This window comes from Physcomitrium patens, chromosome 17 (genome assembly GCF_059467195.1).
Source record: "Physcomitrium patens ecotype Gransden chromosome 17, ASM5946719v1, whole genome shotgun sequence".
Classification (NCBI taxonomy): domain Eukaryota; kingdom Viridiplantae; phylum Streptophyta; class Bryopsida; order Funariales; family Funariaceae; genus Physcomitrium; species Physcomitrium patens.
In genome coordinates this window covers 10,295,987-10,319,028 of record NC_143426.1, presented here as the reverse complement: position 1 = coordinate 10,319,028, position 23,042 = coordinate 10,295,987, and the positions used below count along the sequence as shown (strand labels likewise).

The window sequence follows — 23,042 nt, the reverse complement described above, 5'->3', positions numbered from 1 at the left end:
TGAATTCGATAATTTTTTTTCATTTCTTGCAATTTTGCGTTGTCCTTAGCACTCTGGTGAGAATATTCAAGGAGAAGATGATTTTACTACGTTCTAGTTGTACCCAGTTCCTTTTCTTAAGCCTCAATAGAGAATTATCGCTAACATCTGAAAGTTTGTTGACAGTTGAATGATGACATGTATCTATCTAAGGTGCTAAATGCGAAGAATATGAATGCTGAACTGCCGGTTCAGCTTTCCTTCTGGAACACCCTCTGTGGATCCACATGGGATGCAGTTTGGGCGAGAGATCGATTCTCCTCATTGCTTGGAAACTCATTTGACGAGTTCATCTTGAACAAGTAAATCATCCAGAAGTTTTGAACATGAATGAAGTACCAACAACCTGAAACGAGTAGTACAAGTCCCACAGCCCCTGCTACACCGGCAACAGTAACTCCTGCTATCTTGTTCGCGGGCCAATCTATCACCTTGACCTTGAAGGTGCAATTTTCGCAACAGCTTAGCTTTCTGAACACTGAAGGATCCTCGTTCATCAGCGTTGCTTTGCACACTCCCTCGCCTTCTATTTTCTCGTCCTTGAAGGATTCGCATGGACCCGTCTATAGGCATACCCAGTCCAAAGTAATTACACGATTTAGAACATCTAGCCACCACTGGGTAGAGTGCAAGATAATCATTAATTTACGCGATAGAATGGAGCCAACCTCGCGAAACCTTCCTGCATGGGTATTTTGATGATGGTTTTGCATATATAAATTAACTTACGTGGTTGAAACGAACTTTTGTGGCTACTTCGTTGTCGTCGAACTCTTGTGTATGTGATCTTTTCTTACTGTTAGCAGCATCAACGAACGGAACTTCTTCTATTCCAAATTGTTCCTCCACCTTGTTGTTGAAGATGTGAAGGGCCACAACTCCCAGGAGCTCATTGCTGGGCCCAAGAACTGCTAGAGAAAAGTCGGAGTTCTGAATCTCAGTCTCTGGTAAGCTTGTTATTCTGCCACCACCGTCTAGAAGAATTGTCACCTGCTGGCAAAGATGATCGATTTAATCGATGCTGTTCACTGAGAATGTATGAATGGGTTCGTTGTGTGGTATGTGAAGAAAAAATTGTACCAGTAAACCCATAAAAGAAGTCTTATCTTCGAGCAATGCAGACGTGGGCCCATTATTAGAATGGTTAATGACAAAGGAAACAAGGGATCAGTGACCAGCGGACCTTGAGATATTCTGTTGGAATAGTTGCTTTATCAGTTAATAGTTTTATCGCATGATTGATGGCCTTGATAGCGTCTGCGACCTTAGGATCGGAGCGTCCTCTATGAGCATCAAATTCTTTCCCAGATATGCTATTCTTCAATCTATTCAGCGGTGGTTTTCCATCACTATCACTGAAATCCACTTGCACCTGCCCAATGCAGATATGTTATTTCATTTGTAGGATATGTTGGAAGAAATATATAAAAACACATGTGTATGCACCCACCTTGACCAGTTCGAAAGGAAACTTACAAACGAATCGTTCAACAGTGGGCGGACGTTGGGATTGTCTCCGTTGAAAAACAAGATCTTAATGTAATCTCTCACCCACATAGTATCCAAGAACTTGAGTAGAGTTTGTTTTACTTTGCTCGAGTAAGTCTCTCCCTCTTTACCAGCGTTTAACTCCTTATGCATGGAATGTCCAGAGTCTACCAGTACAACCACCCCCTTGCGAACATACGTTGATTGAAGATACCTGCCAGGAATTTGACATCCCTCAGTCAGGAGATTGGCAAGACAACTTCAAACTCCAAACACTTCGACCACATGCACCCCAATTCACATAATGAATTATTCACCAATTACCAGTGTCGTATTCGGGGATCATAAGGTGCTGCTTTGGAACATTCTTCATCCTACAAAATGAAAGCAATCAACAACCATTAAACCTTTTTGGCCCACATTCATGGTCTACTGAACATAATTTCACCACCACACATGATGTCCTTCTGTTAAGATCAATTTCATCCTATCAAGAGCTGACCAGAAAACATGTTTGCCATATTCCTTGATGCTAGGCAGGCTTCAAGCATCTAATCAAGCCGATTCATTGATGGATCAACTTGTGTTGATTGAGTTTGCATAGGATCAGTACCATTCCTGGGAATATCTTCAGTGTGCCTTCCACTGATCCAAAAAACACTCGGAAGAAATGTGTGTGATTCGACATGGATTTGAACTTCTCGTCCAAATTCCTCTGCATATAGATTGATCGTGCTGTAGTTTGATCTTTAACAACCAGCATGAACACCACACTCCAATCAATGTCGTTTCATTGTTGCAAGAATAGGCTTCAGTCAATTATAATCTTATGCCTACAGCCAACCAAGTGCATTGTAAATTTCACTGTATGGACAGTTATTGTGGGCGAATCCGTTAAGCCCAAAAGACAGTGAGAGATCAGTCGAACACAAGCACCTCACCATACTCCTTTTGTAGTCAAAGTTCTTCCATAGGCAGGTCAAGTTCGACGCACAGTTGGAATTTGGTTTTGAGATTTTTTGGCACATCAACTCTGCTTCCCTTGTGGCGTAGCGGAAACAAGATAAGCGGGAACAATTCTGCGGACAGGCTGTAATCAAATCTGCTCATCCAAGAATGAATTTGATTCAATAGTTGCCTCTGAGATCACTCAATGATTGATTCAAAAGAGAATCGAAAAGGTGGTCTAAAACTTGAGTTGACTTCCTGCCATGAAATATTCATTTTGACCAACTGAACCCGAAGTCCCTTAAATACGGCTTCAAAAATATGAGGACTTACTGCGTTTGATATGCGTTCGAGTGTATCGTTCACCGGATTTTGTGAGAAGAAGGTAAGGGAGAAAGTAAGGTTAAAGTGTTACCACATAAACCGGCGTTTCTCCGAACAAGTGAGGCAACTTCTTTCAGTTCTTGATCCTTTTGCTCTAGAAGTTCGGTTGCATTTAGTCCTTGCGCTACGGCAATGAAACTGAGAAGGGCAAGAGTTTGTAGGAAACGACCTAAATTTTCTAGAGTGCAGGTTCTCTTTAACACCAACATCGCCCCAAAACCTGATGGGCTGTTAAGAAATTAACAGAAATCACTGCCGTAAGAGCAAATTCTACTGTAATATGAACACACCAAAAGTGGGGTTATAAAACATATGACAATGACATAGGACTTCATGCGCAGATTTAGACATTCTGATCACTGCAAACTCACATCAACCATCTACAAAACCGATATAGATTACATGATCAACAGCAAATAGAACTCTTGGGAGACCCTTTGGAAATGCACGCTCTTGGTTCTAGAAGTTATGAAAACTTTCCGAATTGGTGCCAGATATTCAAACACAATCGGCAAGATGACATCCTCAAACTGGGTCGATACTGACACATTTATATATTCATTCATTTCCTTTCTTCATCATGCGAATATGTGCCACGCGCATTAATACGCTTAATTGATTGCTCCATTGAATTAACATTCAATATTTGCAGAATTTTCTTCACTTTAAATCCTGCTAATAATAAAAAAATTGCCTTTTTTGAGAGTTCTCTGGAAGCTTTTCGGTTACAGTGTTTTGAATCAATTGCTCAGTCGTACTTTCTAAGGCTACAGTATTGGTCACCGTTGCTGCGAAAAGGAGAAAAAGGCATTCGAAATTGGTACGAATTTTACTCTCTAAATTATTATTGACCTTGGCGGACAAGCCAACATTGCGGCCAATACTCTTGCATAAACTAATTCTCTGCAGATCGCTTGGTCTATACTATATCGAATTTAGTGTAGCTGATTTTTGAGTACCTCCTGAATCCTATGAACATGTTTTTCATCTCACCATAGCTTAATAAGTAATCTAAGATATAAAGATGGTTTCATTCTCTCGAATTGAGAGCCACTAATCTTGTGTAACAACCCCTTCTGACTTTGTTCACATGTTGTTTAGTTCCAGGACAATGAGGCTGATGCTTGTGATGGACGATCTCCATCACAAGCTCGCTGGTCTTCCCAGTCTGCTCCTGCTGTGTGCATAGCTTTTAATGCCCATGTCTTAATCTCAAAACAACTATCTATATTCGAAATGTGTTATAAGTTGTGGTGAACTGCCATTCTACGCAGGTGCAACTTGGTTGTCATTGATGATTGCTCCCTCAGCTTCCTTGTGATTAATTTGTGATGACAGAGGCACTACGCAACTTGGGAAAGTCATTGTAATGAGTATTTGAATCAATTCATTGCCCTGGTCCCACTAGAGCCAAATGGTTTGATAACCTTGAAAGCGAACAGTGTGTGAATTACAATTTAGGAATGTCAAGAGCTTGTGTTACAACCCAGATATTGACTGCAATATGATCCGCTCTTGTTTATCACCTGATGTAGGAGGATCCAATCGTACGTGGGTAATCAAGTTGATTAAGCATGTAAGACACAAGTACGCTAACTCAAGTAACGATTACCTGCAGCAGCTTTGCCCAATCCTCCAATAAGATGCGTGGACTATTCAACACGAACTAAAAGAAGTGGTTCCTCAGCGCGCATTCGCAGTTCCTGAAGAAGTAACGACACTGACTGTCACTTGCCGATTAATCCACCTGGGAATTAAACCTAGTACATTATTTCCCCTAAACAAAATCATGCCAGTATTTACAAGTTATGACGATAATCAGAATAAGTAAAGTAAGCTTGTGATTCTACATACAACCCCATCCATCAGTAAACTTAGATGGTGTTGTGGAACATCTTGAAGACCGTTCCATGACTGTGCTGCATGTAGTCGTGGATGAAGGAAAGGGGGCACCCTGCACACAACCAAATACACGGTGATAGGAGATCCAAAGGCACCTCCTTGATAACCCACTTTTGACTCTAGTAAAAAGTGTATAGTGAGAGGAAGGAGAAACCTTGCTGTTTGTGCGACTTTTTTCATTGGGAAATAGTGGAGGCTTTCCGACTATGACTCCATTATCAACAGCACATTCTGGGTATGAATTCAAATGCTGCCTGTAACCTTGCAGACGAAGTTCATGAGAGGGATCCAGAATGTATGATTCTTACAAAACACGTGGCACACCACCCCTCCGTAGATACTCGCACCAAGACATTAGTGAGTGAACGAATGCTAAAAAGGGCCACGTTTGGATTTGTGACGCACGATAGAGGTGTCACGCCAGGTCTGGTTGGGAAGTAAAGCTGCATCATGGATAGTTGATTTAACAAGTCGGCCATTTACGAGTCTCTACTAGAAGTCCAACCAGTACAAAAATCATGAGTTGAAGTCAAATTTCCCGACACTTTCTCACAGCCCGTTCACAACGAACACACAGCCGTCAGAAGCAGGGAGTTCTGACTTAGCCGAGCCCAGACACTAAAAAACATTGGGAGATTGATGTTAGCAGAAGCATCTTATCGGCGCGAGAATTGCCATGGAATTTACAGCAGAATGGTCCTGACCGGCTTATGTCAACGCAATAAAATATAGCCCATGGATTGCGCTACCAAGAGGAATTTAAGTATTTCGTATTTTCAACAACAGATTTTAGAGAATGATTATTCCAGGGTTATGATCCATATCAAAATGCATCACACTATGCCAAATCATCGTCCATCTCCTGACAAAGCCCAGCAAAATACGCACAATGCTAGCCTTCTCCGCCGCAACTCTAACTTCACTTCCTTGGGAATTCTTTCCTCTGCGACTCCACCATTTTTCCTTCTCGTAGAGTGTGTGGCTAAGGCCAGTCCAAAATACCTGCGCGTTGGACCACGCCTCGACGTGAAGCTTGGGTGCGCTTGGGTGGGCGCAATGACACAGCACAGGATTTCTATCCAGTTGCCAGTCCAGGAATCGAAACACGGGGAACAGGAGCTTGTCCGTCAAGTCTCACAATCCGAACACAATGTTGTCGAGAATGGTGAAAAGACAGTTTGCAGTTCCCCCACAGCTTTGGAAGTCATGCTCAATCAGTGCTTTATTGCGATTACTCTTTTCCGCCTCACCTTCTGAGCTCGGCTTCATGTGTAGTACACCCCTAAGAATCTGTAGAACCAATTAAACCCGCGCCAGGTCAATCCCAATCCTCTCATGCGCAATCCACCTACCTTCACCTGACTTGCTGGATCTTCAGGTGAAGTTGGACTGAAGAGATAAGATTCCAGATTCAACTAACCCTGTAGGAGTGATCCTCATGGACGCAGGAGAATGCGAAATATGAAATGCTGGCCTTGGAATGCTGCGCAGTGGACCACCGGGTGTAAAGGTAGCATCCCCACGGTCTGCACTTAGATTGCATGAAAATCGTCAACACAAAATGAAGAAAAACGATGAGAATTAACTCAAGCAAGTGGTGTTTCAAGGAAAAGCAACAAGTCACCGCGAACAGTAAGTCATGAAAGAGTCGAGTATCGATGAGCGATGCTTGTAGCTCCAACAGTGTGAACCTAAATATCAAGGTTCATGTCGAAGTTTTGCAACGAGAGTGGACTTGAAATCTGGAAGACCTTGAGGTTGAGAAATAAAATTGGGTAAGGAACTAGAATAATCCTCTGTAGTGATGGGGGAGAAAACATGAATACCTCATTGGCTAAGACCAAATCGATCAGGAAGGTGGACCTGTGTGAAAAAACTCATCAAATGTACCACCATTACCTGGAATAAAGAGACGTTATTGTGCACAAAGTAGTTACACAGCGGCTTACGATACAAGTAGTATTTCGAATGCATTGTAGACTGCAAAGCTCACATAATATTGAAAAATAGGAAATCCAAATCATATATTACATCAAGAGTGTATACTAAAAAAACTGACTTTCCCTCTCAGAATTGCTCTGCTTTAATGTGGCATCAGAGATATACATTTGATTAGCCAGTTAATCAATGCCTGTAATGCAGGTTTGCAGGCAATGTTCCACTTCAAAACTGAGCTTATCACTCCAACCTCCTAAAAATTTGCGCATATCACAGCAGTGCTACAGTTGATGAATCACATCACTTCCAGCCCTAACCCTAAAAGATGAAGAAGTATGTTTTGGTGGTTTAGTTAAACCCTCAATCCCGTGCGTGTACTAGTTCACAAAGCTCTTTCCAAAGTAGCTTACATAGAACAGGAAACTGAAATTATTGTGGGAATTGAAATAGTTGAGCTCTTATGAATAGAAAAGATACATATAAATACATTTGGGAGCATTGGTCTTAGTTGGAGAAATTCTAGCTCATAGTTGAGGTCAATAATGGTGTGTAATGATGGATGATAGTAACTGCTATTTTTAAAGCAAATCTAGCTCACAATTGGGGTCAAAATTGTTGTATAGTGGTGGATGGTAGTAATTCCTATTTATAAACTTTGAGTGATGGTAATTTTTTTTCTCAATTTAATGGGCATTGCTATAATCCGCATTTACTTAAAGAATATTTGATCACATGTTTTGGAGAAGAATTTTTTATGATTTCAATTTTTTTGTTTGACATGTCTTCTTTTAATGAGCTTAAGTTTAGTAAAAGGCTTAAAGAATAGGTTTTATTTCTTCATTTTAGAAGCTATTATTACCTTAAAGTATAAATTTTTGTGTATTATAAAATCTACATAACACACTTAGATGAAGTACAAAGTAGATTAATAAAATTTAATACTATTTGACTTACTTCGCTCAATAGATAATTCTACTAAAAATATATATATATATATATATATTTTTCTTCTTCTTAATAATACATATTTATAAGCATGATTATATATAGTGCATAGTACTTGATTGGGAGCTTTTTATTTTTATTTTTTCAATAATATTATCATGATTAATTCTTGAAACACTGTAATATAATTCTTAGATTTGATGCTTATAAATAGTAGATCAATAGCATCTTAAAATAAGAAATATTTAGACAATAGACAACTTGAAGAAGAAAATTTAAATAGATTTAACTACAAAAATAATTTGTACATGTTATTAAAACTATTTAGTTAGTTAGTTTGTTAGTTTTTATTTTAAATAATTTATGGATGTTTTTTTTAAATAATATCATAAATAAAATTTTTATTTTTATTTTTAGAAATTTAATTTGTATGTATAAATATAAAAATAGATCAAATTAATATTAAAATCAAACAGCAATAAATATCTACCTTAGTTTTAAGGCTATCTTAATAGGTCTTTAGAAGCCTGCTTCAAAAGTCCATGGTTTAAAACTTTTACAAAGGTGCTTTGCATACAGAAGAAAATATTTTCTTAGCAAGCCCTAATTGTAACAATCATGAAAAATACAGAAAATAAATAAATAAAATAAAAAACCTTGATAAAATATAAATAGTTATTTTTTTCTATTATTAACATACCATCTTATAATTGCTTCTCAAAAGTAGACCTAACACAAATTTTAACAAATAAAACTATTGATTTTATGAAAATTTAATAATTTCTTATTCTTCCTCAAAGTTACTCCATTCTTAAGAGTTATATTCTCTACCCCCTCACCTCCTTGCAAAATCAGCAATCACCAAGTGCAAAATTAAATTATTGGTGAAAGAGTGCAAAATTCTAGAAAGTGTAGGAGCAAAGTAGAGAGACGTGAAGTGGACCAATTTAATTTTAACTAATCCAATTTTATAATTTTATGTTAAAATTTATTTATACTATATAAATAATTATACTATATTTAATTTTTTAATAATAATTAGTGATTATTAATTTCAACTATATTTATTATTTATTCATACTATATATAATATTTAAATAAATAATCAATAATTATTATAAGAAACTTATGTATATAAGTTTCTATATATATATCTTTTATATATATGTATATATATATATAACTTTTATATATTTATATATATAACTTATATATATATATATAACTTATATATATATATATATATATATATTTCTTTTTGATAAGATAAAAGTTATTTTAGAGAAACAAATCAATTTAAGTTTTACAAAAAGACATTAAGATTATAAAATATAATGTATATGTAATAAAAATATTAAATTTTATTTAATGAGATTAATTGTGTATAATATATATATATATATATATATATATATATATCCTAGTAGAAATTGGTGTCATTTGCAATGTAAAAGTTATAAAATCTTAATTTAAGATTTCTAAGTTAAATATTGACCACTTCTGAAGAAATGTTTATCAAGAAAAAAAAAAAAAAAAAAAAGAGTATATGCATAACAATGGAATTATTTATGATTCTTCATTGTAATTGGTAAACATAATTTTTATTTACAACAACTTAAATACTTAAGTTAAAAGAACTTTGGAATAAATCATATTTATAGTGGTATTTTTGTTTTTATTATTTTTAGGATTTATGATTTAAATCATATTTAGAGAAGTATATTGTAAAAATCCATGTCATTGGGTACAAAAAAATATTCTAAGCTCTTGTACATTCTTCTAAGTTCTTGTTCTTTTTCAAATTCTTTTCTTTACAATCAATCAAAAAACTTCTTTGTCTCTTTGTCTTATATCCAAGTTGTCTCATATAATTTTTTTCAATCCTAATTAATTTTATAATTTTGTCAAAGTTTTCATTGTGGATATTTAGAAACTACCACGAATTACTTTATTGTCTTTCTGTCAAGGACAAGAACATGATAAAGAAAAATAAACGAGTAAGACTTCTCTCAAAGAAAGATGAAAAAATAGAAATAACTTGATATATATATATTGAGAAAGAAATTGGAATGGCTATTGCCAAAAAGCCAAAAAAACTAGAGACCCTTGAAACTAGACTAGAAGCAAGAAAGGAGTTGACAAGAGTGAAGAAGGCTTCACTCTTATTTCTATATATACCATGTAATTAGGGATTACGTGGTGACATTCTATAGGACCTCCAATATGTGTTGACTTTGTAGGACACATGCTTTGACTTACAAGGCAAGTTTTTCTACGTGTAGGCCACATAGTTAGCTTGGTCTTCAAGCTAACAACATGTGTGGCACATGGCCAACTTGTTGTTCACGTTTTTAATCCCAAAAAGTCAATTAAAGACACCTATAAAGTCAAAGCAACGTCTATGAAGCTTTTAAGAAGCTACCATATCAAATACTATAGAATTAACTTACTTTTATTTATTTTTACTTACTTCTACCTATTTATACATGTAATTATTGGCTCACATGCATATGTCCATGACATTACCTCCCCTTCTAGGGACGAGTTCCACAAGGAGCGGTAATCATATGTTGAGGAAATCTATGATGCGACGAATTGTATTCGCTACATACTTTGATCTTTGTTCTCTTCGAAGATGATTGATAGAGCCTCTCAACCATCGGTAGTGTTCTATACCAAGGCGGGAAGACCACCCAATTATTTGATCATTGTTGAAGCCTTCATAACTTCCATTGAATAAAACATTTGGAATACCATCAGAAATTGTTCATACCTCTGGTAAAATCACCAAACATCAGGAGTCCCTTCCAAGGTCGTGACATCAAAACATGTTGTATCTCGCCATCTATTCGAGGAAGAATATGTCGTTCTTGAAGATCTTCACCTCGATTGCATTGTCTTGAAGGTTGTGACAATCATAACGTCTCGTCCGGCAGATGAGCAAACGAAGGCTCTTGAGTCGAATCCACTGGTTGTTGGTTCTCCATTTTCTAAGTGTCACAACTACAAAGAAGCTACAAACAAAGATTGAAAGTAGAATGTTATTTTGCTGAGATCTTGTTTCTTTTATAAAAAAGGTTTTCATCTTGATTTTGATAGATGTCATCGATGAAAAGCCTCCACCGCCTTTGCTGCATTTGTAAGATTATTTACTGGCTCCCATGTGCATTCACTAATATCATATCCGTGCCAATAGATAAGATATTCTAATTTATTTTGGCATCGCCTGAAATCTAAGACTTCTTCCACTTTAAACTCTTCATTATTGTCCACTTCTATAGGAGGAGGTGGAGCTTCTCTTCTTCTTGGTATGTCCATTATCTTATATGGTTCAAGAAGAGACACATGGAATACTTGATGGATTTTCATTGACTCTGGTAGATATAAACGATATGCAACTGGATTGATTTGTGCAGAAATAGAAAATGGTCCAAGCCTTCGATAGTCCAACTTGTGACAAGGATGAGTGGTCTTGATATTGTGACGAAGTAACCATATCTTATCATCCATGTGGAATGGTAGTTGTTCCTTTCGATAGACATCCACACTGACCTTTTGTTGTTCTTGAGCTTCTTTTAACTACACCTTCAACATTGCATGTAGCTCTGACAAATGAATTGCCAAATCTTTCGCAGCAAGATTATCAACTTTTGAAAAGTCAAAAGTATCAAGTCATGGATGATAACCATAATTAGCAAAGAAAGGTGTTTATTTTGTAGAAGAATGTATCGTGTTATTATAAGCAAACTCTGCCAATGGCAAAAGAGTTGTCCAATCATCTTATTGGTAGTTAATGGTATATCTTAAATACTACTCCAAAACTTGATTAATAGGCTCCATTTGTCCATCAGTTTGAGGATGGAATGCCAAAGATAGTTTTACATCCACTTTTAGAATCTTAAAAAGAATCCGCTAAAATCTTGATATAAATTGAGTTTCTTTATCTGATATAATATCCTTGGATAATCCATGATAGTGATAGATATTGTTAAGAAAGAGCTTAGCTATTTCTTCACCTAAGATAGATTTTGTACATAGTACAAAATGTGCCATCTTGGTAAAATGATCTACTATCACGAATATAGAGTCATAAGAACCTGAGATTGGAAGATCCGTGATGAAATCTATAGAAATAGAAGACCATGGTTGTTCTGGAATGAATAATGGCTGAAGAAGTCCGTAAGGTCGATGACGAGGAGTTTTTGATAGATCTTAATTTGATTCAATTGATCAAGAAGTCTAGATATCAAAGGTAGCAGGTACTTGTTTTTGATAGTGATTTTGTTGAGTCTTCGATAATCAACACACATCCGCAATTATCCATCTTTTTTCTTGACAAATAAAATTGGAGCTCCTGTTGGACATTTAGAATGGCGTATGAAGTTCTTGGCCAAATTCTCTTCAATATACTTCTTGAATTCAGCTAACTCATTTTGAAATAAATTGTAGATTGGTCCAAATAGCGATTGTGCTCCTTCTTGAAGGTCAATTGACCAGTCATAGGAACGATGTTCTGGAAGAGTATCCATATTTTTTTTCTCAAATACATCTTGAAAATCTTGATATTGGCTTCGAATGCCACTTGAAGTCGTTCCACCAATAGAAACAAGTCTGACATAAATGACACAAGGTGATCTTTCTTTTGCAACATGCAAGAAAGCACTTGCACCTACAAATATAAGTTTAATTATACTAGACTTATGACTTTCTACTTGATTAACTATACTCTTAGTTATACTTTCAAAAAAGTCAAGACTACAAGAAGTCCAATCTATTTTAGGGTTATATTTTTTCTAGCCATGATAAACCTAAAATGACTGGATTAGAAAGAGATCTAATGATATTAAATATTATAAAGCTATTATGACCATTAGTTGCTATTTCTATAGGAAGGATTTCATGCATAACATCTCTTGAAGACAACGAACGACCATCTATAACTTCTACATGAACAGGTTTAGATTTCTTTACTAAAAATATGCTATGTCTTTTAGCAAATTTTTCATCTAAGAAACATACTAAGACTCTTGAATCTAGCAAGGTAGAGGCTTTGAAATGTTTAGGTCCTAGAATAATATTTATCGTAAAACATGGAGAGGGTTCTAAAGAGAGGATAGGACCTTCACTAGGCATTGTACAAGGTTCTAGCCACATGGTCGCTATTGTAGTTGGACAAATTCATTTTTCGACATGCTATCTTCCATGATTGCCGTACTCCTCATTTTATGGTTGCGTCACTTCTTTGGATAATGTTGAGCATTGTGCTTAGGTTCTCCACAATATAAGCACAATCTTTCTTGATGATGATGAATCTTTTCTTACTCAGTAAGAGGTTTGAAACATACTGTATCAATTTGTATATCATCTACTTTCGAATGTATGTGTTGAAGAGGTATTGGTGTTGCCATTGAATTATAGTAACGTTGAGGTCTACTTGTATGGTTCTCAGATCAGAATTCAAAAAGATGATTGTCGCACTTCACAACAAAGTCAATTGCTTGACTCAATGGCTGAGGATCAGATAAGTTGAACATTAATTTTTTTACCTCTTATTGTAATCCATAGAGAAATTGGCTAATAAGTGCACCATCATCCTACTTGATATCAGTTGCAAGTTGTCAAAATTATGAAGCATACAACGTTACTAATCGATTATTTTGTCATAAAATACAGATCTTATTGATTGTTACACGAATTGCATCATGTTCTCCATACATGGATCAAAACTCCACTAAAAAATCTTCTAGATTATCCAATATTGAATCTCGTCATTCAAGAAAAGATGAAAACCATGATAATACTGAACTTAAAAGAAGCATACCAATGAATCTAACTTGTGATCCTAGAATTGGATAGCTTTGGAGTTGAAGTTCAATCACAAGTTGTACTTGATTGATAAATCCTCTAAACTTTGATCTGGTGCCATCAAACTTCTCGAGTGAGCAATTCTTGGTTCTCTAACACTAGAAGGGCGTTCCACCATAGGAGAAGGGACATGATTTGGTGCACATATTGAAGCAGCTCCAATCATTTCTATATCTTCACTTCTTGCCAATCTTGTTGTTCTTTGTGGTGGTAAATTGAGTTGATGCATCGCAAGCATTAACTCCCTCAATTGCTCTTGTATTTGTGCCATTGCACTCTTCATTTTAGCAAGTTTTAACATGATAACACTTAGAAAAGAGAAGATGTTTAATATCACTCAAGACAAATAGAAGGGAGGACTTGAGAACAAAGAAAATATTAAAGACAATATTAGTTTAGAAGAGGGTAATCCACAACTTCTAATATGCTTATGTCTTATGAAGAAAAAGAAGTAATCCACTCTTAATCAAGATTAGACAAAGCTCTAATATTGTAAGTGTACTCTTGTCAATCTGTCAAGGACAAGAACACAATAAAGAAAAATAAACGAGTGAGACTTTTCTCAAAGAAAGATGAAAAAATAGAAATAACTTGATATATATATTGAGAAAGAAACTGGAATGGCTATTGCCAAAAAGCCAAAAAAACTAGAGACCCTTGAAACTAGACTGGAAACAACAAAGGAGTTGATAAGAGTGAAGAAGACTTCACTCTTATCTCTATATATACTATCTAACTAGGGGCTACATGGCGATGTTCTATAAGACCTCCAATATGTGTTGACTTTGTATGACACATGCCTTCACTTACAAGGCAAGTTTTTCTATGTGTAGGCCACATAGTTAGCTTGGTCTTCAAGCTAACAACATGTGTGGCACATGGCCAACTTATTGACCATGTTTATATTCCCAAAAAGCCAATTAAAGACACTTATAAAGTCAAAGCAGCGTCTATCAAGCCTCTAAGAAGCTTCTATATCAAATATTATAGAATTAACTTACTTTTTCTTATTTTTACTTACTTCTACCTATTTATACATGTAATTATTGGCTTACATGCATATGTCCATGATACTTTCTATTGTTATTCTACATATTATAGTAAAAATCCATATTATTAGCTGAGAAAATACTAAAGAGTTTTATTTGTGGTTGCTAAGTTAAAAATTGATCACTTCTTAAAAAATATTGACTAAAACAATTATATAAAAAAAAGAGAATTAATACATAACAATAGAACCATTTATGTTTTTTTTAGTGCAATTAGAAAAAAATAGTTTTTGTTTACTATAATTACTTGAATAACTAAGTTAAAAGAACTTTGAGACAAACTATATTTATAGTAGTATTTTTGTCATCATTAATTATAAAATATAATGAATACATTATAGATCATATTCAAAGAAGTGCATCACAAAATAGATATATAGAAAAAAACATGTGTTGTTGAGTACAAAAAAGTATTTCCCTCTTTTTGTATATTCCTATGTGTCTCCAAGTTTCTATGAGTTTATGTCAATTTCTATGCATTTCTTAAGTTTTTCTAGATTCTTGTATATTTCTCGAGTTTTCATGGATTCTTATATGTTTTCTTTGTATTTCTAAGTTTTCATTATTTTCTGTGATTTTTGTGAGTACTTCAAGTTTCCATAGGTTCTTATCTATTCTTCTAGATTTTTGTGCATTTTTCCTAAGTTCCAATTAATTTCCATATATTTTTCATCTCTTTGGTGCATGGAATTATATAATTGAGGTAAAAAAGAATCATTTCTAAATCCAAATTTTTCAAAGCTTGTAATACAATTGATCAATTAAGTTTAGGATGCACAAAGATCTTCTAGTATTAATATATATATATATATATATATATATATATACGTGGAACAATTGATGATATTTTTAAGCTATAATCTATGATAGAAGATTTTTATATTAATAGAATATAGAATATTGATATATTGAGGCTATATTTATAATAGATTTGTGGTACATTACATAATATTGTTATATATAGAAAAATCATTAGTGATTGTACCATAGAAATTGCTTAGGATAGTAGTTACAACCTACTATATTATGGCTAAGAAGATTTCTCAGCTCATAGTAGTCACAACCTGTGAATGTAGTAGTTGCAACATTGGCAAGTACAACAAAAAAGCTTTTCTATAAAAATACATTGATCAAAAAGGCAAAACACAATTTGGGTGTGAATAAAGAGGAGGAAGAATGATGATAACATACAATGCAACCAACAATAATGAGGAAGAGAATAGGGGTTGGGCAAAAATACAACACAAATGAACATCCAAGAGAAAGACATAATGTGTCTTATACAACATATAATTTTTTGGCGAAAAAATAGTTATTAAAAAAAAATTTAAGAATTCTAACCACTTGGTTCTTGGAAATCCTCATGGTTCTAACATTTTCTTGTGTTTTCCAAGTTCTTAAAGTTTCTTTGTCAATAGCCAATAAAAATGTATTTTTGTTTCTTTATTTTATATCCAAGCTATTTTATATAATAGAGAGAAAAATGTTAAAATTACTTATTAATTTATTAAATCTATCTATCTTATTATAACTATTATTAAAAAAATTGATCGTCTCTAAAAACCATCATTACAATTATGACTCTTATTCCAATCCTCCTTATTCTCACCCTATGCTTTCTTCCTTCTTAGCCTTCTTTATCCCAATTCTCCCATTTCTCTCATTCTATTCATAACTTTTATTTCAACCTCTTTCATTTCTCACAATAGGTTGAATTGATTTAATAAATTGGTAGGTCATTTTAACATTTTCCAATATATATATATATATATATATATATATGAACATCTAATATGATTATAATATTTCATAATTCATATTAAAATTTGATATAAAAGCTAAATAAAAAATCATAAAAATAATTTATAAAAAATAAATTAATGGAGACTATAAATTAAAAATAAAAATAGATTTATTATTAAAATCATTGATTGTATATACATATATATATATATATATATTTATATTTATAAATATTATTGTTGTAGATACTTTGATAAGACATGGTAGAAAAGTCTTACAAAGATTTTTTACTAGATAATATATATATATATATATATATATATATATATAATTTTAAAGCCTTGGTTATAGTTGTTAGTGTGAAGTGATAAGAACGTATGAAATGGTCCAAATCATTTTTTTTAAAGTATAAATATGTATATTTATTTCTTAATTCTAACCATTAAGCAAAATATAAAAATCTTATATTCTATTTATTTTTTTTACTATTTATTTTAAGCAATTTTTGAAGTTGATTGGTAAAATTTTATAAAAACCTAATTTGAAACAAGATTTTTGCAATTTGAGAGGAATAATAATGCTCTTGCCATGTAGGAAAATAAACGTGTTCTACCTAATATTTTCTTCTTAAGACTTTTGGACTAATTTTTCTAAATCTAAAATCAACTATATGACTTTATAATTTTTAACAATTAGAAAATTTATAAGCTGTGGAATTTCACGTTCTCCCCAAGTATACAGACCTCCTTCAGATCGCATACTAGAAAGGACAACTTTCTTTTCTTTTATCCAAATTTTGAATGTTCAATTTCACTTTGAATCGTAGTGATGGTTGGAACATCAGTCACCAGGAAAATGATAAAAAGAGATGACAAAAAATTTGAACTTCGTTGGAAGCTTTGAACATTTAGAAAAGTGGGACTCAAGCTATGAATATTCTCATATGATAAACACTGCAATACCAGATTTTATTTTCTTTCTAAGGAAAAAATAGACTAGAAAACTCACACTAGGTATGCATGAGTTCCTTCGATCTTCACACCTCTTGCGATGAGGAGGCCGGCGACCGGCCACTCTTACACAACAGCAGCTTAAGCACAACTACGAAGGAATATCATCAGTAACAGAACCAAGTGAGGATTAGAAGATGTGTGAAACTCCCATGTTTCGCACATCTTGCATAAAGGATCATCATAGGATCCGAAGTCACGCATGAGAAGACTCATTAACTCGCCATCAGGTTTGACAACCAGAAAAACTCGTGGTTCCACGCCTGCAATTTACGCACATTCGCATCAATTCAGCAATAATGTCCGTTGTTGTAAGTTGTCTTTACAATATCTTCCAGAGATAAAGCTAGTTCTGTTCCTTCAATCTGTTTCTTAAGGTTGTTGACGTAGGAGCGGTGGTGCTGCCCCCAATGATAATCCAACGTCGATTTGCTCATGTGAGGCTCTAGCGCATCCTGTCACACACAGATATGCATGAGATTAGTCTTCAAGCTCAAACTTCCTGGACGTCCCCGACCAAAATCTTTGAACAACCGCGACAAAGCTTGACGACCAATGCAGCAGGTATAGCGCAATCAACGAGCAGCGGCGGAGTGTTTGCACCCACCAAAGCGTAAGGAGGAGGCCTCAAGTCCACCGTGCTCAAAGGCAATGGAACTGCAGCCATCTTGGCGACACACACCGCGATACCAACAGCAGCTGGGTACTGAGCGCAATCAACAGGCAAAGATGGAATGTCCCAATCAAGCGCCAAAGCATCACAGAGCCTTCGACTTCGCGTGGTTGGCGAGGTCGGAGAGAAGACGATGAACACAGGCTGAAGCGTGGCCGTTCATGACCAGAATTCCTTTTACTAGAATTGGTGAAAAAGAAAAGAAATACAACTATCTTCGCTCTGCGGTGAATACCCATTGCAGTACTGCAGTGTTTACACTAGTACTGTGTACGATCTTCGAAGGAATCCACACTCGGCACTAGCCCACGTATTCGAAAACGAAAATCATCTACTGGACTAAAACCCAAAAAATCGAAATCCGAGGACTACATGTTACAGAGAATCTAGCATATCAATCTTTGAAGTTCGGCATGGAACGAATGACGCTGCATTGGAGCTCGAATCTCACAATCAAGTTACCCAACTGACGAGTGGTAGTACATTTTAGAGAAGTCCCAGTACAGGTGTCGTATAAGCTTGTACCACAATGGGAGTAAATCTGGTAGTACAACCATCGTTGAGACCTCGACCGACGATGACATCATCGTGAGTTCATCCCTTTCCTTCACTTTGTGTCAACATTTGTAAGAGGCTCATACTATTTTAGACGGTATTACAATGTTGTATATAGTCCTGACCGGTCAAGCCGAATATTGTCAGCCAACTGCTCACACTGTCGATCAGGATCGAAGGTTTTAGCGTTAACTTGAATCGCAAAGACATTAAACCATGCCTTTACGCTACTGCAAACTTCTATACTTCTCTTATGACTGCTAACAAGTTGAGTTCCAAGGCCATTGTAGACGAATTTCGGCACCAGGTTGTGAATATTGCTTCCGTAGATGTGATTCCGTTTGACAGGCATGGAACGATGCTATACATTATGAGAATTTTGCTGATAATTTTCATTGTTGAGAAGAGAAGGAGTTTCTTGAGTTGTTGATGAAATGTGTCCGAAGTATGACTCTGATTGCGCGATGGTGTTCTCATATAGGGGGCAATCTCTAAAGAGACTAACAAGCCGGTCCAAGGTATTTCGGTGATGGGAGCTCTCAAGAATGTAGCTACTGGTAAAATCGCACATTATCACCATGTCGAAGTGATCCCTCTAATTTAATGCCTGACGTATTGAATGTACTGAGTCTGCATTACCGTCTTTACATATGGTCACGCACGGCGTGCTAATGATATCGTTGGATATGAAACCAGGAAATGCCGGCAGCGTTTCAAAGCTTGGACCAAATCAAAGGATCCTTGAGGCGTTGAGCGCCACACAGCCCAGCAAGTATTCCGAGTCCATGTTTGCCAAAACCCAACCGAATTCATCCGCTTGTGAGATCCTTTTCCCTGTCGATTTATAATGAGTCGCAATCTTTCGCGCTAATGCAACTTAATCTTTCTAATCCAATGGACTTACAAGTCGTGAAACCGTGTGGTATTTTATTGATATGCTAAAAGTGATTTGAATGGATGAATCGACCTCAGGCGTGCCGATGACGATTGCTGTGGCGGAATTCAAGGGTCCAGACGTGCATGGTGTGGTTCGTTTCGCCCAAGAAAACAGCGGGCTGCAAGAATGCAGCATTGAAGCTGTCATTGACGGCTTAGCTCCTGGTGCGCATGGCTGGGCTGTTCACGAGTACGGTGACCTAACCAGAGGCGCTCTGAGCACTGGTCCCGCATCCAACTTTCCCTCGAGCGCAAATTCCCCTACCCCGGTAAGTTTTACCTCCTTTCAACATCCCGTCTCCATCAATCATAACAGCACAAATTATCAAAACTCCATTAAAATATCGAGTCATCAGATGAGTGAATCAAAACCGTCTGGCAAGTCTTAGGCAAAGGTTTGAGAAGGGTGCACTTGAAAGCCCTCGCTGGAAACTCCTAATTCATATGCAGTGTTGACACTAAAGAATGGTCTCTCACCGAATTGTGACTGTGCAGGAACAGCAACAGCAGCAGCAGCACGAAACCCATGAGGGCAACTTAGGATCGTTGCTGGTGGACTGTAATGGCCACGTCCAGAGCACATCGACGAACGACAGGCTCAGTATTGCAGATGTGATCGGCCGCTCTGTGGTGCTGTATGGGGTAGCAAGTGAGGCAGATGGAAAAACGCACACAAGGGTGGCAGCAGCAGTGATCGCTCACAGTGCCAGACCGAGCAGCCTCAACCCTCAGCTCTGCAACTGCGATGGCTCTTACTGTGGCAGGGAAACACTCACTGACACATCAGTTTTACACTTCCCTTTTTCTTCTCATGTACATATTTCTGGAGCATACTTGTAGAATTCTTGCGTCGGTGGATGCAAACCAATTCGCCTCCTCCCCATGTGGGTGTTAAATAATGAAAGATTGGCTCCCCTCAAACTGTTTCCTTTATGAGCTGCGAGTGGCGGTGTCCCCAACGATGCGGCATTATTTTACTTGTTTCTGGGTGTTTAATGATGCGAATTCATTTTCAGTTGCGATTTTGGAATGGTGTTCAGCCCATTATATGATATGCTGGAGATGTATTACTCACTTTTTGTGGATTCAAAACGAGGTATTTGTTGAAGATCGAACACATGCCCTCTTCGTCTATTACTATACATGGATGTCAACTCCATTTTGGACAGATGTATGCACCTAGCTTTCTAGAACAGCGCAGAAAGTTATGGATCAGAGGTCACAAGGCAGTATCTCAGTTCTCTTGTTTTTGAGTGTTTCATTGAAAGTTAATACATTATCAGACTGTTCTGTGCGTAGGTGTGCTGCTGTATTCCTGCTGTTCGCCATTCACAGTATTTATATTTGTCGTTTCAAAATTGATGCGACTGTCCATCTTGATCGACATTTCAAAGTGACAATAATTACACTGAAATTGCCCTTTAACTGTATTGGATTCAATTGCCGTATTATATGTGTTAGAACTGAAACTTCCTCATCCTTTGGACTTGTTTGCTTGGTTTTTCCACCATGTAACCATTTTAATGTAAGTGTTAGGAACACACACCAATATAATAATAATAATCAACCTATATTTATTTGATTTCATAAATCTGATTTACTTGTATCGTTCTTTGTCGTTTTTTTAAAATAGAAAGAAATAGTAAAGCTAGTGGATTTGCACTACACTTACATTTTATATTAAATTCCTGAAATTATATTCTTTAGCATCAATATGAATTTTCATGGCAAACATTCTTGATTCTAGATGCCACCAATCATTACTTTCAATACTTATTTGTTTATCATTGTATAATTTCATACTTTATTTTTTACCATTGTATAATTTCATAATTTATTTTTTATCATTGCACCAATTATTACTTTCAATACTTTATTGTTTATCATTGTATAATTTCATACTTTACTGTTTACCATTGTATAATTTCATACTTTATTGTTTACCATTGTATAATTTCATAATTTATTGTTTATCATTGCACCAATTATTACTTTCAATACTTTATTGTTTACCATTGTATAATTTCATACTTTATTGTTTATCATTGCACCAATTATTACTTTCAATACTTTATTATACAAGAGTTGTGCTTTCAGAAGATAAAAAAAAATTAATCTGCCATCTTCCCATTTTGGTAATCTATTAAATGACTATAATGTCCCAGACCTGTTTGTTTGTTTGTTTTTTTGTTTTTATTTTTTTAGTTTATTTTATTTTTGAAAAATCAAATAAACCAATAGATGAATCTTGTATTCTTTTTAATGAATCTAGTCTTCCTTAATTATTAATTTACTGAAAATCTTCTAACATTTGTATACACAAACATGATAATTCCTATTGATGTTTCCACTGCAAGAATTGGTTATTATTGGCATGGTTTCTTGTTGTGGTGAGTAATATTATTTTAATTGTTTTGTTCCAGAAGGAAGTGATTTATGTTCTTATTTAGTGACATGGGCAAGGGAACCCAAAAATATATTATGCGAACGAACCCCATCTTGTCCCTTGGATGTAGAGATCAATCCGAAAAAGCATACAATCATATACATAATGAACTCAAAGGCACAATTGACAACATGAAAGCAACGTGCTTGTGACAGTAGATTCAAACCCTAATTTGAGTGAGGTTCGGAGCACTAAAAGCCTCAGGTCGTCGAAAATTGTCATTGCAGAATGACATTTTGATGAATTGGGTGTGTCTAAGGTACAAGTAACTTGCCGTATACGAGCGCTAAAATTTTGCATAGGTGGTTTTGATGACAGGCACTGACACTATTGTGAGCAGAGCAGCTGCTGCAGTCGTGGGTGGTACAGTTCACTGTTGCTGTTTCACATTGCATCATGTGGAGAAGAAGCAAGAACGATGGTGCTGAACTCTTGGGCTGTTTCAATCCACAGCCAGCAGAAGGTCTATGGCCAGGCTCACGTCCACCTGCATATTCCTGAATGCCGTGAATCCACTGAAATCACTGCATGAACGTGCCCTGCAGATCCTAGTGTAAGAATTCATGAGAGAAGGGAACATGCATGATCGTCTTGTAAGTCAGCGCAAGTTTTTTGTTCACCTCTTTATTTCATGGTTAGTTCACGGTCAATCGTGGTGATCAAAAGAAGTCGAGCAGTGTCTTGCTTAACCACAGAATGTGACCAAGACTTTTATTACATGCAACTGCCTACAGACTTGAATGTTGACTACATTCCTCTCAGGGTCACAAAGTTCAATCTAGAGGTTGAATTGGTACAAGCGATAGGAAACAGCAGTAGCCGTTGCCTGTGGTTTGGAGTGAAATGAGTATATGAGAAGGAGATTGAGACAAAAACTTAATGTTTGCTCCAATACTTGTCCAAGTACAAATTCGAATAGTAAATATGTTGTACTTCGGCAACTCTAAAGCCGCAGATGAAGCCGATACAAGTCCGGCTGACACTGCAGAATACGGATTTCTGTTCAATCTAACTCAAGAGTAGATCCATTCGCGGCACTGCTACAATACTTTCTCACATGCTTGCGTTAGGTTGAATACAACAAGTATTTGATGGTTGGACTAACGATGTCTAGGGTTTTA

At 35.8% G+C, this 23,042-nt stretch overlaps 2 protein-coding genes and 1 long non-coding RNA gene across 8 annotated transcripts; 2 read left to right on the top strand and 1 right to left on the bottom strand.

Annotated features, from left to right (window-relative positions):
• Nucleotides 1–8: 8 nt before the first annotated feature.
• On the bottom strand, nucleotides 9–3,301 carry LOC112294279 (uncharacterized). Of its 2 annotated transcripts, XM_073540258.2 has the most exons (8): nucleotides 2,891–3,301; nucleotides 2,469–2,629; nucleotides 2,141–2,360; nucleotides 1,852–1,901; nucleotides 1,516–1,741; nucleotides 1,223–1,411; nucleotides 769–1,029; nucleotides 9–602 (listed from the first exon to the last, which is right to left on the bottom strand). In XM_073540258.2, the coding sequence occupies exons 3-8, from the start codon at nucleotides 2,288–2,290 to the stop codon at nucleotides 231–233; spliced, it is 1,248 nt and encodes a 415-aa protein (XP_073396359.1). In that variant the 5' UTR covers nucleotides 2,291–2,360; nucleotides 2,469–2,629; nucleotides 2,891–3,301; the 3' UTR covers nucleotides 9–230. The 2 variants fall into 2 exon arrangements, with proteins under 2 accessions (XP_073396359.1, XP_024400341.1); XM_024544573.3 differs by having other exon boundaries at nucleotides 2,469–3,301.
• A 15,301-nt stretch (nucleotides 3,302–18,602) lies between these two features.
• LOC112294138 (copper chaperone for superoxide dismutase, chloroplastic/cytosolic) lies at nucleotides 18,603–20,396 on the top strand. 5 transcript variants are annotated; one of them, XM_090243733.1, is made up of 5 exons: nucleotides 18,603–18,806; nucleotides 19,021–19,096; nucleotides 19,236–19,358; nucleotides 19,512–19,744; nucleotides 19,977–20,396. In XM_090243733.1, exons 2-5 carry the CDS (start codon nucleotides 19,069–19,071, stop codon nucleotides 20,313–20,315), a joined length of 723 nt encoding a protein of 240 aa, XP_090099859.1. In that variant the 5' UTR covers nucleotides 18,603–18,806; nucleotides 19,021–19,068; the 3' UTR covers nucleotides 20,316–20,396. The 5 variants fall into 5 exon arrangements, with proteins under 5 accessions (XP_090099859.1, XP_073396351.1, XP_024400098.1 ...); XM_073540250.2 differs by having other exon boundaries at nucleotides 18,603–18,846; XM_024544330.3 differs by having other exon boundaries at nucleotides 18,609–18,846; nucleotides 19,971–20,396.
• A 37-nt stretch (nucleotides 20,397–20,433) lies between these two features.
• Nucleotides 20,434–22,933, top strand: LOC149987548 (uncharacterized). The gene is made up of 2 exons (XR_016497928.1): nucleotides 20,434–20,571; nucleotides 22,240–22,933. It is a non-coding gene; the product is annotated as an uncharacterized LOC149987548 (long non-coding RNA).
• Nucleotides 22,934–23,042: the final 109 nt, after the last annotated feature.

Bases quoted from the DNA above. Each gene is read 5' to 3' on its own strand.
- LOC112294138 (XM_024544330.3), top strand. From the start codon at position 18,793: ATGACTGCTAACAAGTTGAGTTCCAAGGCCATTGTAGACGAATTTCGG. The intron at 18,847-19,020 runs GTTGTGAATATT...GTTCTCATATAG, and splicing joins TAGACGAATTTCGGCACCAG to GGGGCAATCTCTAAAGAGAC. The intron at 19,745-19,970 runs GTAAGTTTTACC...GTGACTGTGCAG, and splicing joins GCGCAAATTCCCCTACCCCG to GAACAGCAACAGCAGCAGCA.
- LOC112294279 (XM_024544573.3), bottom strand. From the start codon at position 2,290: ATGCTGGTTGTTAAAGATCAAACTACAGCACGATCAATCTATATGCAG. The intron at 1,412-1,515 runs GTAAGTTTCCTT...TGCATTGGGCAG, and splicing joins CACTGTTGAACGATTCGTTT to GTGCAAGTGGATTTCAGTGA. The intron at 603-768 runs GTAAGTTAATTT...GTATGCCTATAG, and splicing joins CAAAAGTTCGTTTCAACCAC to ACGGGTCCATGCGAATCCTT.